General features: G+C 54.4%; 5 protein-coding genes across 5 annotated transcripts; 3 read left to right on the top strand and 2 right to left on the bottom strand.

Annotated features, from left to right (window-relative positions):
• Positions 1-837: 837 nt before the first annotated feature.
• DCS_00864 (uncharacterized protein) lies at positions 838-3,076 on the bottom strand (the record flags this gene model as incomplete). Its single annotated transcript, XM_040798199.1, has 2 exons — positions 838-2,706; positions 2,798-3,076. The coding sequence occupies 2 exons, from the start codon at positions 3,074-3,076 to the stop codon at positions 838-840; spliced, it is 2,148 nt and encodes a 715-aa protein (XP_040659082.1).
• Positions 3,077-4,328: 1,252 nt separating this feature from the next.
• Positions 4,329-6,008, top strand: DCS_00863 (phosphatidylserine decarboxylase proenzyme 1; the record flags this gene model as incomplete). The annotated part of the gene is made up of 2 exons (XM_040798198.1): positions 4,329-4,840; positions 4,919-6,008. The coding sequence occupies 2 exons, from the start codon at positions 4,329-4,331 to the stop codon at positions 6,006-6,008; spliced, it is 1,602 nt and encodes a 533-aa protein (XP_040659081.1).
• A 236-nt stretch (positions 6,009-6,244) lies between these two features.
• DCS_00862 (nitroreductase family protein) lies at positions 6,245-6,865 on the bottom strand (the record flags this gene model as incomplete). The annotated part of the gene is made up of 1 exon (XM_040798197.1): positions 6,245-6,865. The coding sequence occupies one exon, from the start codon at positions 6,863-6,865 to the stop codon at positions 6,245-6,247; it is 621 nt and encodes a 206-aa protein (XP_040659080.1).
• Positions 6,866-9,731: 2,866 nt separating this feature from the next.
• Positions 9,732-12,291, top strand: DCS_00861 (DUF1793-domain-containing protein; the record flags this gene model as incomplete). The annotated part of the gene is made up of 3 exons (XM_040798196.1): positions 9,732-10,048; positions 10,123-12,047; positions 12,116-12,291. 3 exons carry the CDS (start codon positions 9,732-9,734, stop codon positions 12,289-12,291), a joined length of 2,418 nt encoding a protein of 805 aa, XP_040659079.1.
• A 1,076-nt stretch (positions 12,292-13,367) lies between these two features.
• DCS_00860 (uncharacterized protein) lies at positions 13,368-14,555 on the top strand (the record flags this gene model as incomplete). The annotated part of the gene is made up of 4 exons (XM_040798195.1): positions 13,368-13,404; positions 13,520-13,631; positions 13,684-14,033; positions 14,107-14,555. The coding sequence occupies 4 exons, from the start codon at positions 13,368-13,370 to the stop codon at positions 14,553-14,555; spliced, it is 948 nt and encodes a 315-aa protein (XP_040659078.1).
• Between the last annotated feature and the right edge of the window lie 460 nt (positions 14,556-15,015).

The following is a 15,015-nucleotide window of genomic DNA, read 5'->3' as shown; positions in this document are numbered from 1 at the left end:
GCCTGGAAGGCCTGGAAGGTCGCGTCCCTGATGATTACGAGTGAACATATGAACATGTAATTACTCCATACAACACTCGTTATTATCTTGCGATGCACATATATAAATGAAGATGAAAAAGAACATGTAAAGCTCTATAAGATCCATGCGCATTCATCTACTCGCAAATCAAGATGTACAGGAAATGAAAAATGATATCCAGAATAGTGGCGCGTCCCCCTTTCCAGTAGATGGTGAGCACTAGCATCCATACTGCAATACGATGAGGCATCCTTCCGCAGGTCCTGCAATGAGTTTATGGGAGCACACATTTACGAATAGGCATTTACAGAGCACTCGATTTTTTTCTGGTTTCATGTGTTGATGGCATTGCTGGAAAGTTTACCCGTTCGTCAGACAACTCAGAACGGAACATTGGGCAACAATACAAAGACGTCCACAGAATAATGTAAGTGTAGGATCACGAACAAATACTGAATGAACATGCTCTGTTGGCGTCGGGTTAACCTACTTATGCTGTACCCTACAACAGTCTAGAAAGAGTATGGAAGACCTCCTAACAGATGGACGAACCAAACTTGACATCCGCGCAGAGTAATGTTCGGACCCATCTATGCAATTGAAAGTAAGTATTCGAGGCGATGCTAGGGAATGGACGGCACTATTCCCTGCGCACTGGTTTATGATAGGCCGCCTGGATGAACCCGAGTCCTCGTAAACGAGCAGCTCGCAGCACAAGTCGCTCGACAGACTGTACGTGCCGCAACTCCGGGTACGCCTCCATTCGGTCCCAAATCCGACTCGATCGGACGAATTTCGGACAAGCGCGTGGCATTCTTACGACGCGATCGGCTCCTCTCGCGAAACCCCATTGCTCGGTGCATTCTGTGCAGGTCCCGCTTCGTGTTTCTCACGGGACTGCAATCCTTCGCCGGAGACTTCGTTTGCGGAAGGATGGGGGGTTAATCCGACGCTCGCCTCATTCCCGCCGGCGGCGGCCGATGCTGCTGCTTCGGCCTCGGCGGCGGCGGCGGCGGCGGCTTCGGCCTCACGCTGTCGGTTCCGTTCGGCTTGTTGTTCGGCTTCCACGTTGGCAATATGCCTCTCGGCCACCCCCGGCGCAATGCTGGCGAGGAACAAAAGTCCGGCTCGTTCAAGCCTTCTAATCTGCCCCGTTAGCCAACCCTCGCGTGCCTGGCGCTCGGCTGCCAGTCTTGCAGCCATCTGCGCCGGCGTCAGATTCCCCTCGCCGCCAGCGGGTGGTGGAACCCTCTGGTCTCGTCTGCGGCCTGGCCGTTCGAGGGCCGGGAGGATATTCCCGAGATGTCTGCCGATCGGTCGCCAAGCATTTTCAGCCATTCCGTTGAACAAGCCGGTGCTCACGATAAATATGCAAATGGCTAGGCAAACGATGGTGAGCCACCTCGACCAACTGGAGTCGGCTGAGGTGAAGAACCACACGAAGAGGCCGAGTCTCAAAAGGAGCCAAGCATGTGGCCAGAGGTGCATCAGCAGCGGCGGAATGCCCGCAGCAGGGGGGTTGTTCGGATGCGCCTGCTGCGGCGCCTGCGGCGCCTGCACGGGTGCCGCATATGCGGCTGCTGCATGTCCATTTGCCGCTTGATATCTCTCCTCGGGTGGTTGATGGGTGTGGTGACCGTGCGACTCCGTTGCAGAAGCCACGTTGGCCATGCTGGCGGAGACTCTCAGTCGCGGCAGGTTTGTCTGCATGCCGAGCCGAGGTGAAAAATAGGATTCCGACGCAGTGCCGTTGAAGAGTAGAGCTCTTGGGCCCTCCGGTGACATCATTATGTACACCTGGGGACTTTGCCGAGGTGGAGAGGATGAGCCGATTAGGTTCGTGGCCGTCGTGGCAGCACCAGCTGGCTGTGCCAGCTCTGGATGAGCGATGACCCTCTGGCCGTCGGTCAAGGAGGTGCCGGTTCCAAGGGCTGGCACTGGAGTTGGGGCATCTGGCCGCGCGAGAGGCACGGAAGGCGGCGAAGGCCCCGCAGCGGTTGCCTGGGCTGCATTGGACATAGCCATCGTCGCCTGGCTGGCATCAGCTTCGCGTATCATGTTCTGCACTTCGGCGGCAGTCAGCACGCCATGGGAATCGTTTGTCGCCGGCGCCGGCCTGACGACCGTGTTCACCTGAATCGCATGCCCGGCTGGTCCGAATGTCTGAACGTGTACAGTATGGGGTTGGTGGTGGTGGTGGTGGTGGACCTGGCCGTTGGCAGCTTCGGGGCCGTTCCCGCCGCCGTTGTTGCCGGCGGCATCTCCAACGCCTCGCGCACCCATCTGCGCCCTCTCACGTTGGTTCTGATCTACCAGTGCTCTGACCATGGCCTCATGTTGACGAGCGCTTCTCTGGAGGTGCCCGACCCAGTTGTTCAGCGTCTGCTGATGGTGGTGCAGAGCCGCGGCTTGCTCGGGCGTGTGCGCCGTGTGATGATGACCCGGCGCAAAGGGTGGGATTTGAGGTTGAGGGGGCGTCCCCGTTGTAGAATCGGGAGGAGGGACGGGACCATGGAGGTTTGGAGGAGGCTGCGATGGCTGTGATGGCTGTGGGGAACCAGTGGGCTGCCGCGCGTTGCCTCGTGCTGAGCTCACTCCTGCAGGAACGCCCGGCGGTGTCGAGCTGGAGCTGTCGGCAAGGTCTCGGATGACAAGGTGAATCGTCTGGCGTTCAGGAGAGCGGAGCTACTGAAATGTCAGCAAATGTACGGGTACGGAGTGTAAAAAAGTGACGGCATAAGCCAGAAGGCGGAGAGGTGACAGGGTGAAGGCTCACGGCATCAGGCCCAAAAATGTCCAGCAAATTATCGGAATCGCGCAGCAGGGCACGACCCCGATGAATCAGCCGTTGGTGATCGTCTGACGGCTGCAGGGGGAGCGTCTTCCGGATCTTATCCTTCAGCTCCTTGACCGTTGTCGTCGCTGGCAGACCAGGGAAGACGAGGGGACGATTGACGCCAACCGACGGTGAAATCACCTGAAGGTTAACAATAAGCTGCTCGGGAGGCTCGTTGGGAGCATCTTCAGCTAAAGTATTCGACGGCGTGGTTGCCATTATGGGGGGCCAATGGACATGTCACCGTATGCGAGGTTGGCGGCAGAGAAGAACTGGTTCCAACTGGCAACGGTCGGTCGGCGGCTGCAATGCAGAGATCAAGCAAACAGGGCGTATGCCAGCCGTGCGGAGACGGATGAACTCGGAAAAGCTATGGCGGCGCTGGCTTGAGAGTAGCTGGAAAAGTGAGAGAGTGCGTATGGATGGGTAGATATAGAGATGGTGGTTTGGCAAAGTTGAAATGCCCCCGATGGTGCCGCCGCGGGGTCTAGCAATCGAGAACGTGAAATGGACCAGCTAGATAAACCTTGACTGACTGATGGACCAACTTAGTGCCTACCTGCTCATACCATAAGCAACGTGCTAGAGTGCGAGTAACAATACTACTAGCACAGGAACTAGTAATCAAGGAAGCAATATCCGCCGAGTATTCACACTTTGTTTGTACGTTACTTTGTACGACGGAAGAGGAAACCGTGTCTTGGGGGCCTGCAAGTTGGAGAAGTCGCCCTGACGGATCAGGTTCGATGGGTGGGTACGTATTACCAATTACCGCCAGTACCAACTTGCAACTCGTCCTTTCGCCAATAATACTAGTACTGTAATACCTACCTAGTACTTACTTATCAGTACAGTACAACGAATGCACCTTTGCACCCCTAACCAGCACCTACCTCGTATTACTGCATCTAGCAGCTTGGACTCAATTCCTAGGTACCTCAGGACAAGTACAGCAAGTACTAAGCAGGTATGTACGCTACTGTAATACGAACAAATATACGGAGTACATGTACGTAAGTAGGCACAGTAGCTCGGCTTGGTTCGGCACTTCGTTTAGTTACAGTACAGCCGGCTACCGAGTATTAATGTGCAAGTATACAAGTATTTAGTACAGAGTACATCGCACCTACGGAGTATACTTATACAGTATTACTTGTACGGAGTACGGAGTACTTACACAGTACTCCGTACAACTACAGTAGGACGGAATACTCCGTACTCAAGTACATTGTACTGAACTTACCTAAGCTTCGATAACCCCTTCGAACTGGTGCATTCAACCACCCCGCAAATCGGCGACACCTTCAGCACGGCTTGCCATCCCGGATCCGAGGCGGCAGCCATCGATTTGTGTCCTTGTTTACTCAAAATCAATCAAAGCCGCCCGGGCTCCTTCGTCGGCGTGACATCCCAAGGTCCGTCTGATTGATTGTCTTCTCTCGAGCTACCCGTGACTGACTAGACAAGCAAGATGGCGGCCACTCTCGGGGTCGGCTCGGATCTCATGCTCTCGGGCATTCGCCTTCGTGGTCGATCCTCCCACTACCTCGGCCACTACCCCCCGTACTTCACCTCCTACGCACGATGCCCTCGGCGAATGCCAATCGCGGCACGCAACTTTTCCTCCAACGCAGGCAAGAGGCCGCGCTTCTCCCGGCGGCTCGGAGAGGCGCTGCGCAACACCAAGGTCCATTGGTATCACATTCCCATCGGCCTCGGCATTGGCTTCATTGGCTCTGTGCAGCTCTACAAGACAGCGGCAAGGGAGCACGAGAAGCGAAAGGTGCAGGGTGACGAGGATGTTGCCGGATGGCAGACGCCGCGGCCCAGGGTGCGGCCAGATGGGCCATGGCAAGTTCAGGTCATGTCGTATCTGCCGCTCAAGGTCATGTCACGGCTATGGGGCCGTTTCAACGAACTGAACATTCCCTACTACCTCCGGGTACCTGGGTTCCGCCTCTACTCCTTCATCTTTGGCGTCAAGTAAGTTCGGTCCCGCGGCGGATGCGAGAAACGGATGCGGTCGGCGTGCGGCTGACAACTCCTCCTCATCGACGACAGCCTCGACGAGGTCTCGGAACCTGACTTGCACATCTATCCTAACTTGGCTTCCTTCTTCTACCGGACTCTCAAACCCGGAGTGCGGCCTCTGGATCCCGATCCCAATATTCTCCTCTCCCCCTCTGACGGCAAGGTTCTCCAGTTTGGGCGCATCGAAGGTGGCGACATCGAACAGGTCAAGGGCATGACGTACAGCATCGACGCTTTGCTGGGGAAGTCGCGGCCGACATCGAGCGTGCGACATCATTCCTCGGATGAGAGACGCGATCGAGGCCACGAGAGTCAGCCACACAGCCACGCCAGTGAGATTGTCGAGCAGGAGGAGGAGTTTGCGCGTGTCAACGGCATCTCGTACACGCTCCCTGACCTCCTGACCGGGCCGAACAAGGACGATGTTCAGCAAGCCGCGATAGACGAGTCGACGGAAGTCTCGCAGCGAGCCATCTCCGAGGTTCGCGCGGACCTGGCTCTTGGGGAGAAGGCTTGGTACCATGTCCTATCCGAGAACAAGTCGACGTCGCTCTACTACGCCGTGGTGTATCTTGCCCCTGGCGACTATCACCGGTTCCACTCTCCGACGAATTGGGTGGTCGAACGACGACGGCATTTCGCCGGCGAGCTTTTCAGCGTTTCGCCCTATCTGCAGCGAACGCTACCTGCACTTTTCACGTTGAACGAGCGCGTCGTGCTCCTCGGTCGCTGGCGGTACGGCTTCTTCAGCTACATTCCCGTCGGCGCCACCAACGTCGGATCCATCAAGGTCAACTTCGATCGCGAGCTGCGGACCAACAGCTTGACGACGGACACGATGGCCGACCACGCCGCCGACGAAGCGGCAAAGCGCGGCGAACCCTACCACGGCTTTGTCGAGGCCACGTACGAAGGCGCGAGCGCCATCCTCAAGGGGCACGCGCTGCGACGAGGCGACGAAATGGGCGGCTTCCAGCTGGGAAGCACCGTCGTCCTCGTATTCGAGGCGCCGCCGGAGATTGGCGAGGAGGGCAAGGCCAAGACGGCATGGGAATGGTGTGTGGAGAAGGGGCAGAAGATAAAGATGGGCGAGGCCCTCGGCCGAATCATTCACAAATAATGCCAAGAATAATAGTAATAGTCATCAATTGGATCTGTCTACGACCCTGACCCGATGACGGCTCGCTCTCACTGCAAAGTCAGCCCTCTCCGAGGGCCCGTTTTGTTCTACATGATAATGCATCAACGCCCACCACGGACGGTCAGCACATTCGCCATCCGCATGCCAATGTTCATGACTAAATTTCCTCGGGCCCGTACTCATGCACGCACACACGCAGGCTCCGCTTCGCTTTCTCAAGCGCCAAAGAACTTGACGCGATCATCGAGGGGTTTGAATTGCTTCTCGCCAGCTTCGGCTGACTTGCCGCCAAAGACCAGCTGGGCATTGAGCTTCCAGCCGGCAGGCAAGTCCCAGATCTTGGCAACCTCTTCGTCGATGAGGGGGTTGTAATGTTGGAGGTTGGCGCCGAGCCCCTCGAGCTCGAGCGCGGTCCAGAGCATCCATTGCTGCATGGCGTTGCTCTGGTTGGCCCAGATGGGAAATCGATCGGCGTACGAGGGAAACTTGGCTTGCATGTCATGGACAACATTCTCGTCGTTGAAGAACATGATCGTGCCGGCCGCGCCCTTAAACATGGCCATCCGGTCGGCGGTGGATTGCCATTTTTCCTCAGGGACAATGGCCTTGAGGGTATTCGTCGTCAGCTCCCATAGCTTGTCGTGCTCGGCCCCGAGAAGGACGACGGCGCGATTGGACTGGGCATTGAAGGACGACGGTGTGTGAAGAGTGGCCTTTTCAACGAGCTCGCGGATGCGACTCGCGCTGATGTTGGCATCCTTGTTCAGCTTGTAGATGGTTCGGCGCGTCTTCGCCATCTGGAAGAGCACGTCGGCCGTGAGTTTTGTGGCAGTCATGATGCTTGTGACGCTGGGGTGAGCGGGCAGAGAGTGTGTCGGATGATGGGTGCGGCACCGGACGAGATGTCGAAGACTCGACGCAAATGGAGGAGGACGAGCTGGCTGTTTTGTAGAGCGATCGGGATACACGTATTATGCCCAAGGTGTGCTCGAACGACACAAGCTGGATGGAGCAAGTTGGATGGAGACCAAGGCCGAGGCTCGGGTTAGGTCGAAGGATGCAGTCAAGGTTGAAGGGTTGAAAAGACTACGAGAGCTGACTTCAGCATCAGAGACGAGGTAGGCTTCATCTTCCATTTATATAGATAAAAAAGCATCGAGGCCGGCAGACGGCAACCAACAGGACGGCCCAACCAGCCTTGGCTATTACCGAGGAAGTTGGCGGGACGGCAGGTGCTTACCGACCGCTATGGCTGCGGATGACATATCCGACAGCGACCAACTCATGCACGATTCCCACAACAACTCGCGCTTCGGCTCGATCGCCCGCCTTTCCGATTTAGATGACAAAGGGTTCAAAAACTCGCCGGGAATGCGCCGGGTAAGGGATGCAGGAGACGAAATGGCAGCCGACAGCCAATGAGGCGGGCGAAACCGTATTTCGCATCGTGCCTCAAACGCCGAGGAAGACGGCAAGTGGGGGGGAATCGGGCGAACGAGAGGCAGAAGGCAACAAGGGAGGGCCTGCATTTGTCATCGATCTGACGATCGTTTCTCCACTCACCAAGGCGCAATTGTACAACTAATACAGTACAGTATACTCCGTAGCACTGTCTGAGTATTCCCTGTGCATCTATGTACTTACTGTACGTGTCCATGTACACCTAGGTACTTGATACCTAAGTGCACACCTACAGCCAACCAGTACAGCGAAGGTGCACCTACAGTACTGTACGCAGAAGTACTTTAATTTATACAAACATTTTACTCTGGAGACCTGTACACAAACGTACTCTACTTGTACCAGAACAAGTACTTGTATGTACAAGCACAAGTTTTATATAATACTGTACGGTTGCCATTCGTACTAGCTACTAGGCATGTGTGTTCATGTACACCTAAGTACTTAGGCATACTCCGTACAGTACTTGCAAGTACTGCAACTCCGGAGTACTGGAGAACATGTACTCCGTACTGCACATGAACGGAGTACTCCGTACGGAGCAGAGTACATTAATAATACCCCTACTATGTATACTGTACAGTACGGAGTACGCGTGCAAGCACATGTTACTTGGTAAAAGTACATGTACGGAGAACACGTACAGGTGTTGCTCATGCAGTAAGCTACAAACGCATCTGAGTACAACTTCAGTAATCCTACCAATACAGAATTAGTACGGAGTTTTAACTGAGGAACCGGCTTACCCCAACATTCCTCGAATCGGCTGTTATTTTCCCCATCTGCCTGTGCTAATACAACACATTAATGCATGTACGTAGTATTTGTCCATCACAAGGCACAAGTAAGTACAGTGGGGGGCAAAAAGTATTTGCCCGTTTTTAGGTAGCGCATCCCTAGTCCAGTCAAACCTAATCTATCTTGTTAGTATTATAACAATAAATATTTCGTCTACCACCCGCTACTGCAATAATAATAATAGCCTCAACGCAATGGGGCATTGTATCAATCAGCTTCTAAATCTCGAAGATGACGAATCTATCGACTCGTCCGTCGATAGGTAGCTTGCAAATCCGTAATCGCATTTTCTGCGATAATTCCTTGCCTCGAGGCATCATTACAGCTGCTCTGAGGCATTGTTATTGCTACGTTTGATGCGCATATAGTTGGTTGATTGTTATAATACTAACAAAAAATGATTAGGCTTGATTGGACTTGGAATGCGGTACCTAAGGGTGGGCAAATCCTTTTTGCCACATACTGTACATATCCGTCAATTTGTATCCTAGTGTATCTGCACTTGAAAACGCGATTGTATGGACAGTTCTGACACTCCATTATCCGACGATCTGTAGTGTTTCGAATTACATATATGCCCTGCACACGGATGCGTTCAATGCTTCTGCAACGAAGACTTTGCACCTGACACAGAGGTCATTCTTGCTTCTGGGCTCGCACACCACAGAGGGAGGCTTACCCTACACATTCGTCTGGTCCATCGATCTCGTTCCTTCAGGCAGACGCTCTCCAGTCTCTCGAAACAACCAATAAAGGACCGAAATATGCAATGGATGACAATCCTCATTCCTCCGCATCGCAGAGCCAGCGACACTGTGAGCGGCGATGGGCGTAGAATGGTCAAATGTCTTTACGACTGGTTGTAAGTAGATCATCTCCAAACTCTAGTATGGGCCCCCCACCCTTCAGAAACCCCCACTTCTGCACATCAGGAAGCACTTACTTACTATTAGTACTTACAGTAGTGCACATGCAGGTACATCTACGGAGTACTCTGTACGGAGTAGAGCTGGAGCTATTATTGCAGCATGGCCGCTGTTTGCGATTCTATTAGTGGCCTGCTCAAAAACGGCATGGTTGCGACGTCGGAAATCCTGAGCAGAGAACATCCTCACGAGCCACATAAAAGAATGCAAGTGGACAGTCAATACATACGATTGATATATATTCTACATGGATGAATGTCTCCCAAGAGGAGTGGCCATCATTCGGCACCATACGTAATCGACAGCACCACTACAGGCCGGTCACTGCGAAACATTTGTTGAATCGTCGGTACCCAATCTCCATCCACTACGTCACTCTTACTCAAGACCCCACGGTTCCCTCCTTAGAAGCATCATCGCCCTCGTCCCATGTCGTACCCTGGGGAGCTGCCGTGATAGCCTGTTCTGGATGGAAACTACCCCCCAGGCCCGATCCTCGCTGACTGTCACGACCGTCATGGTGTATCTCGTGCTTCTGATTGCCGCGACGGCAGTCCTCGCTTCCACCCTCAAACCGCCTGTTCTCCCACTTCTGGTCCGGAATCCCTACCTGAGTGCATGGATGTCAAATGCTCGCGACCCTCCGTGGGAACATTGGCCCATGTTCTGGACTGGCCAGCCGGTGCGTCAAGCGTGGGAGCGATTGATGCCCTACGAAGTGCTGACAGATCCTCCCAACCAGCTCGGCTTGTCTGTCATGGTCTTCGTGCCACACACGAAGACCGTATACCCGTTGCTAGGCCGGCCTGTCGACTCTCTGCCGGAATTGGACGAGTTGGTGACCCCTTGCCTCCATGCCCCCTTGGACCTTCACCTGCGCCCGCGATCGAGGCTGACAGGTTTTCAAGGTTGTCTGTCAAGTTTCCAGTGTACAAAGGGGCCTCCTTTGACGCGTCCACGACCAATCTCACATATTCAGTCAGCTCCGCCGACAGTTCTCGCCGCTCAAACTCGATAGTGTTATCATTTCTGTCACCCATTACCCCACTGTCAACTCTTCGCCAGTCCATGCCGGCCGCCTACTTGACCGTCTATGCTGAGGGAGTCTCTGACATTGTCGTCTACGCAGATGTGAACGGGGAATGGCTCAGCGGAAACGGAGACAGCAAGATCGAGTGGCAGCTTCGGGAGCCGTCGGCCGGCCCTACGAAGTCGTGGCACGTGTCGCGCGCAACACAACTTCTCTTCACCGAGTTCTCGGACAGGGCCGAATGGGGAACCTTTCATTTCACCGGTCCACGTGCTGTGCAACATCAGTCAGGACCAGCTGCCGCCGTCCGCCTTCAGTTTGCGACGAAAGGTTATCTGACAGGAGAGGTCGACAACCGTTTTCGGCCCATCAAGGATTCCGAGCCCGTTTTCGCCTTTGCTCTCCCGATAAACCTCACTGGAACAGGAGCGGATCGGAAGACGAAGCGTGCAAGCGTAACGTTTACCGTGGCTCTTGCCCATGATTCCGTCGCCCAGTTTGCTGCCGCGCGAGGGCTGACGTATATGCGCCCGCTATGGGCCTCATACTTTCATAACACCATCCACATGCTGGACTATCACTACTCTGACTTTGAGATAGCATCAAAGCTGGCACGGAGCTACTCGCAACAGCTCGAGGTTGATGCCGTCGCCTCTGGCTCCCATGCCTACCGTGACATCACCTTCCTGTCTGCCCGTCAAGTCATGGGCGCTACGCAGTTCTCAGGCACGCCAGACAGCCCCCTCCTCTTCCTCAAGGAAATATCATCCAACGGCAACTTCCAAACCGTCGATGTCATATTCCCGGCATTCCCTTTCTTCCTCTACACAAACCCTCGCTGGCTGGCGTACTTGCTCGAGCCACTCCTCGAGCATCAGCTCAGTGGCCAGTATCCCAACAACTACAGCATGCACGACCTAGGGGCGCATTTCCCGAACGCGACGGGTCATGCGGATGGCAAGGACGAGTATATGCCCCTGGAGGAGTGTGGGAATATGCTCATCATGGGACTTGCCCTCGTGAATTCGATGCGTCATCGGTCACACGCCGCATGGGCTACAGCCATGGAGGGATCGAATGCGCCGGAGCGCGTCCAGGCGACCGATGCGGCTCTGATCCCGTTGCAGCTTGACTCCTTGCGAATGGACCGGCCTATCCGGAGAACGGCCGAGGATGCGGCTGTGTCCTGGGCATCGAGGTCGCTCAAGCTGTGGAAGCGATGGGCGGGCTATCTGCTTCGGGAGTCGCTCATGCCTCGCAATCAGTTGAGCACCGACGATTTTGCTGGCTGGCTTGCGAACCAAACGAATTTGGCACTCAAGGGTATCATCGGAATCCGGGCAATGGCCGATATTTCGGAGCTTGTGGGTGACCGCCAGGACGCGCATGAGTATGAGAGTGTTTCTCGCTCCTTCGTCGTGAAATGGTTGGAGTATGGCCTCGCCCGGGACGGGACGCATGCCAAGCTTGCGTACTCGTGGTATGGTTCTTGGACTACCCTCTACAACCTATTTGCAGACTCTATGCTCTGTTTCCACACCCCCGGCGTCTCACCCTCATCGCTGGGTCGACTACAGAAACCGCTGGGCAAGCGTGCCAAGGACGCCCTGCTGCCCGACCGCCTCTACCGCATGCAGAGCACATGGTATCACGCAGTCCGTCAGCGGTACGGGCTGCCTCTCGACAGCAGACATCTCTACACCAAAAGCGACTGGGAACTCTTTGCTGCCGCGGTGGCCAGTAGGAAGACTCGGAACGCCATAGTGGAAAGTGTTGCCCTATGGGTGAACGAGACGGTGACAGGTAAGTAGAGTGCCGGCTCTTCTATGCTTTCAGATAGAGAGCATCTTTTCTAACTAGAACCTGTGAAGATGGACCTCTGACCGACCTGTACGACACCGAGGGTGACGGCAACTTCTCGCCTATCAGGTTCATGGCCCGGCCAGTTGTAGGCGGCCATTTCGCGAGACTGGCCCTGGAGCGAGCGTGCGAAGGAAAGGCAACGACAGCACTCGCTTTTCTCGACGAAGGCAGTGAAAATACATAACGTGGTGACCTGCACATATATTCATACCAACCTTTTCTTTTTTTCCTCATCTTCTTCATTATTTTCTTGGAAGGGGTTTGGATAGTATTAATCGTACAGGACCTACTGGAGTAGGTATAGTCGACGATGATCGATCGATTAACCGACGAGAACAATATAAACACTCAGAGAGTATAGTAAGAAGGCAATCTATTGGATGACAAGTTTCGATTGGATTCAAAGAGAGTCCCTCACCTGCGGACGTACAGTAGTGATCAACTTGCGGCAGAGGGATAGAGGAAGTAACTTGTTAGCCTGTTACGACTGTGCAGTGCCTACTTACACGTCCATGTACTACTACATCTACACGAATATACTTATACTTTGCAAATAGTAAGTTGTACTTACTGCAAAGTTGTGCTTGTACAAGTTCTGTAGCCTTCCAGTAGGGAGTACAGTGGGGTGGCAAAAATGTCGATTCAGTTTGTAGGAGTAGCGCTACCAAAACTGAATCGTCACTTTTGTCAAGTAACTGTACTGTAGATGCACCCAAATGCGAATAGAAGTATTAAAACCCCCCCCTTTAACTTAGTACTTAGTTGCTTCATCCCGATATGAGAACGGAGTATTACTACTAAGTAAGTAGTAGCATACTCCGTGCATTACTTGTACTTACTGTGGTGCATAGATGTACTTAAGTACATGTATACTTGTACAGTACATGTATGCACTTGCGCCGCTTAATCTCCGGCTGGCACTTTCGCTTAGCCCCTGCGGCCCCACCTTTATTGCATTATGGTGAAGTTCCCATTTTTTCGCTCTCCCTAGACTATCTGTCGTGCATTTACAGTACTCCTGTCGAGACTTACCTCCTCCACCATCACATCACACCTGTGACGAAACGGATCGGCTTTGGTGAGGACCATCATCAAGGCTGCTGCTGATTTCCTCCCGAATCCAGAACCAACACAGTATCCACTGCCGCTTCTTTCGCTTCTCCGGTACATTCCTTGATTTGCCTCCAGCTTGCCTTACCAAGTCTTCCCTCTCATCGTTGACGGCAGCTTCCTCCATCGCTTATCATGGCAACCACCGCAATGGACTACGAAGCCGCAGGTGGCGATCGGTATGACGGTATGTCCTCTCACGCACTTTCCTTGCCGACGATGCCGTTCTTTCGGACGGCATTCACAACTCCCACCCTACGGAACCTGCAACCTTGGTCGCGCAACATACTCACAACCTGTAGATGACGCGCCGCGGTATGAGCGTGACAACAGGAGCGCATCTCCTCGCCCCGCCCGAGAGGATCATGAGGGCACCCGTCGCCGCACTGCATCTCCTAACGGCAATGCCGATAGGTACGTTAAACATTGTTACTACAACTCTTGACACGTTGCTCACCATGACCAGTGGTCCCAAGGAGTCATCCGGCCACAGGGGGGACGACGAAGATGGCTCAATCAACCCAGGCTCTAACCTCTTCGTCACCGGTATCCACCCACGCCTTTCCGAAGCCGATGTTGCCAAAATGTTCGAAAAATACGGTGATGTTGAGAAATGCCAGATCATGCGCGACCCTCACACAAAGGAGTCCCGCGGCTTTGGGTTCGTCAAGATGGTCACGCCTGACCAGGCCGAAGCTGCTAGAGAAGGCCTCCAAGGGGAGCAGATCGAGGGCCGTACCTTGAGCATCGAAAAGGCTCGCCGCGCTCGACCTCGCACTCCGACGCCCGGCAAATACTTTGGCCCACCTAAGCGAGGTAACAACCAAACCCCACCCACTTGGCCACTAAGGTTCTGTTTGAATGCGGTGAAAGCTAATCATCTCTCTAGAGGACGGACCACGCCCTCGCTGGGACGACCGCCGCCGTGGCGGCGGTTACGGAGGCTCTGGTGGCCGCGATGACTACCGCTACCGTGGCTATGAGCGAGGCTACGACCGCCGAAGCGACGACCGCCGCTATGAAGACCGAGGCGGATACCGCGAGGACCGTCGTGACTACGACCGAGGTGGCTATGGCCGTGACTACGACCGCAGCTACGACCGCCGTGACCGCGGCGGCGACGATCACTACAACCGCGACCGGTACGGCGGAGGCGGTCGAGATGACCGCTACAACCAGCGAAGCGGCGGCGGTGGCTATGATCGCGACCGATACGATCGCCAGGGTGATCGTGATTCTGGACGCACCAGGGAGTCCGGCGGCGGCGGTTCCGGTTATGGCGAGTCGGCCGCTCGATCCGAGGCACGAGAACCGTATGGAGGTTCGAAATATCACTGAGCGTGGAATGCCATGTCGTCGCTAATTCCCGTAGGCTCTGAACCTACGACACGGTAAACGCCCGGATGTCCAGAATTGCCTGGTTTCTCGGCGCAACATGGGCTGGCACGATGACTCTTGGTCGCTTTCCCTTCTGGGTCCTGATCTGTTTCTCTATGATTTCGTGTTCTGCACTCGCTGATTTCATTATTCAATTTCCATGGACCGATTGGAACTCTCTCCCACTATGGACCGGCATCGGCCTACTCGTATGATAGAAGACTTCACTACTCGATGTGCGACAGCTGTGGCTTTTGGGACGTACAATCGGCGTGCGACACGATCGGTTATTTTTCGCGTCGATGATCTTGCAACGACAAGTGCAGTGTCAGTATGGATCGCTGGGAGCATCTTTCGGCATCTTGCAAATCAATCACTTCACTGCATCACTTCATCAACACTTCGCGTTATACGAACACCT

This window comes from Drechmeria coniospora, chromosome 01 (genome assembly GCF_001625195.1).
Source record: "Drechmeria coniospora strain ARSEF 6962 chromosome 01, whole genome shotgun sequence".
Classification (NCBI taxonomy): Eukaryota; Fungi; Ascomycota; class Sordariomycetes; order Hypocreales; family Ophiocordycipitaceae; genus Drechmeria; species Drechmeria coniospora.
Note: the sequence above shows the minus strand (reverse complement) of the source record. Positions and strands in the feature narration are given on the sequence as shown.